At 46.6% G+C, this 2,021-nt stretch overlaps 1 protein-coding gene across 1 annotated transcript; it reads right to left on the reverse strand.

Moving 5' to 3' along the window:
- Nucleotides 1–1,403: 1,403 nt before the first annotated feature.
- On the reverse strand, nucleotides 1,404–1,625 carry MGL_4279 (uncharacterized protein; the record flags this gene model as incomplete). Its single annotated transcript, XM_001728530.1, has 1 exon — nucleotides 1,404–1,625. A coding segment is annotated over one exon (222 nt), but the record flags the coding sequence as incomplete, so codon positions are not given.
- Nucleotides 1,626–2,021: the final 396 nt, after the last annotated feature.

Below are 2,021 nucleotides of genomic sequence, written 5' to 3' on the forward strand. Positions count from 1 at the left end.
TTCATCTCCTCTTCCTTTCTCTCTCTTCTTCTTTCTTCCTCCTACCTATTTCCTTCTTTTCCTTCTTTCTCTATTCCTCTCCTCTTCTTTCTCTTTCTCCCTATCCACGTATGTGTGTGTGCCTGTATGTCTCCATCTCTCTACTTCTTTCTCTTCCTCCTCCGGTTTCTCTCCCTTCTTCTTTCCCTTTCTCCCTCTCTTCCTCCCCTCCTTTCTCCTTTTTGCCCCTTTTCTCCCTCCCTCTTGCCCCCTTCTCTTATCCTTCCCTTCCCCATCTCTCGTTCTCTTTCCCCTTTCTCTGTCTTCCTCTCTGTGCGTCCATACATACCTGTGTACGTATGTACGTCTATGTGTGTGTCTCTCTCTTTCCCCTCCTCTTCTCTGCCTCCTTTCTTCTCTTTCCCTTTCTCCTCTCTCCTTTCTCTTCCCCATCCTTTTGTCCCTTCTTTCTACTTCCCCTCTCCTCTCCTCTCTCTCTCTCTGTCTCCATCTGTGTATGTTTCTATCTGTCTGCTTGCATCTCTACATTTTTCTACATATCTGTGTATATCTATCTATCCATGTGTGTGTGCTTCTTTCTCTGTTTCCTTTCTATTCTCCCCTTCCTTTTCTCCTCTCCCTTTCCCTTCTTCTTCCTGTGGAGTCCCTTTTCCGCCCCTTTTTTTTCTTTCCTCGCCTTTCATCCTCCCTAATTTTTCTCTCCTTCCCCTTTCCTTCTCCACTCTTTTTCTTTATATCCTTTCCCCTCTTACTCTACCCCCCCTGTCTCGTCTTTTTTACCCTCCTTTTCTCTTCCTCCTCATCTCCTCTCCCTCCTGTCTCTTCCTTCCCTCCTTCCTTCCTCCTCCGCTTCTTTCCTTTTCATTCCTCCCCTCTCTTCCCTCTTTTCTCTTCCCCTCTTTCTCATCCTCTCTATCTTCTTATTTGCCTCTTTCCTTCCCTATCTCCCTTCTCTTCTCCTCCCTCATCCCTTCTCTCTCTCTCTCTGTCGCCTCTTGTCTCTTGCCTTTCAATCTCCTCCTCTTTTAGCGTCTCCTATTCCTCTTTTTTTTTTCGCGAATCTCTCTTTCTGTTCTTTCCCCACATCTTTCTGTCCTTTTCATTTCCCTTTTTCCCTTCCCCTTCCCCCTCCACTTTCTCCTCCCTCCTCTGTCCCTGCTCCGCTTCTTGCATCATCTCGTCCCATCATTCTCTCTCCTTGGAGCAGCGTAACCCTCTGTTGTGTACAGGCCAATCGCCTTTGTCCTCAAGCATCCATGCTTGTAATCATGAAAAATCATTTTTTTTTTTTTTCATGCTGTGCTTTTGTCCGTCTATAAATTAGGCACCTCCGTCTGATACTCCGCTCTGGTACAACTCCTTATTTTTCCGCCACATTTGAATTCAACAATCCAATGCAATTCTCACTCAAATTCGTCGCTCTCGCACTCGCGCTTGTTACGGCCGCGACAGCTGCACCTGTTGACTTGGGTGCACGGCCCACGTTTATGCCTGGCCCGATTGTGCCTGATGAGTCGTACACAGGTTACAACCCATTCAAGGCAGTGGTGACGACAACTGCATCTGATAACTAAGGCATGGGAACGACGCTGATGCCAACGACCGTCAAGAGATCGTCGGAAGATCTATTCCCCATCGTTTCAGAATGACCGCGACTACGATTGTCGCAAAAGATGCCTGCCGAGACGCAAGCTTGTAGTATATGGCGCCACACTGGATACGCCTTACGACGAATGAAAAGATCGCTGAAAAAAGATCACTGGATCTACACATACACATACACATACGTATACCCCACACGATGTACAATAGCTGTCATGCACGCATAGCTTGAATTACTTGTCTGTCTGCATTCATGTCCTAGCTGTCCGCCTGTTTTATTATTTGTTTTCGTGTTCTTTTGCGTATCACACATTCGTTCCCATTCCTTTTATTGTATGATTTCTTTCTACTCTATCGCTGGCTCCTTTCGTTTGCTCTCACTCTCACTCTGCATCTGTCCCTTTCCTTTCACATGCACT

Source organism: Malassezia globosa (genome assembly GCF_000181695.2).
Source record: "Malassezia globosa CBS 7966 chromosome Unknown mgl_sf_1008.1, whole genome shotgun sequence".
NCBI lineage: Eukaryota > Fungi > Basidiomycota > Malasseziomycetes > Malasseziales > Malasseziaceae > Malassezia > Malassezia globosa.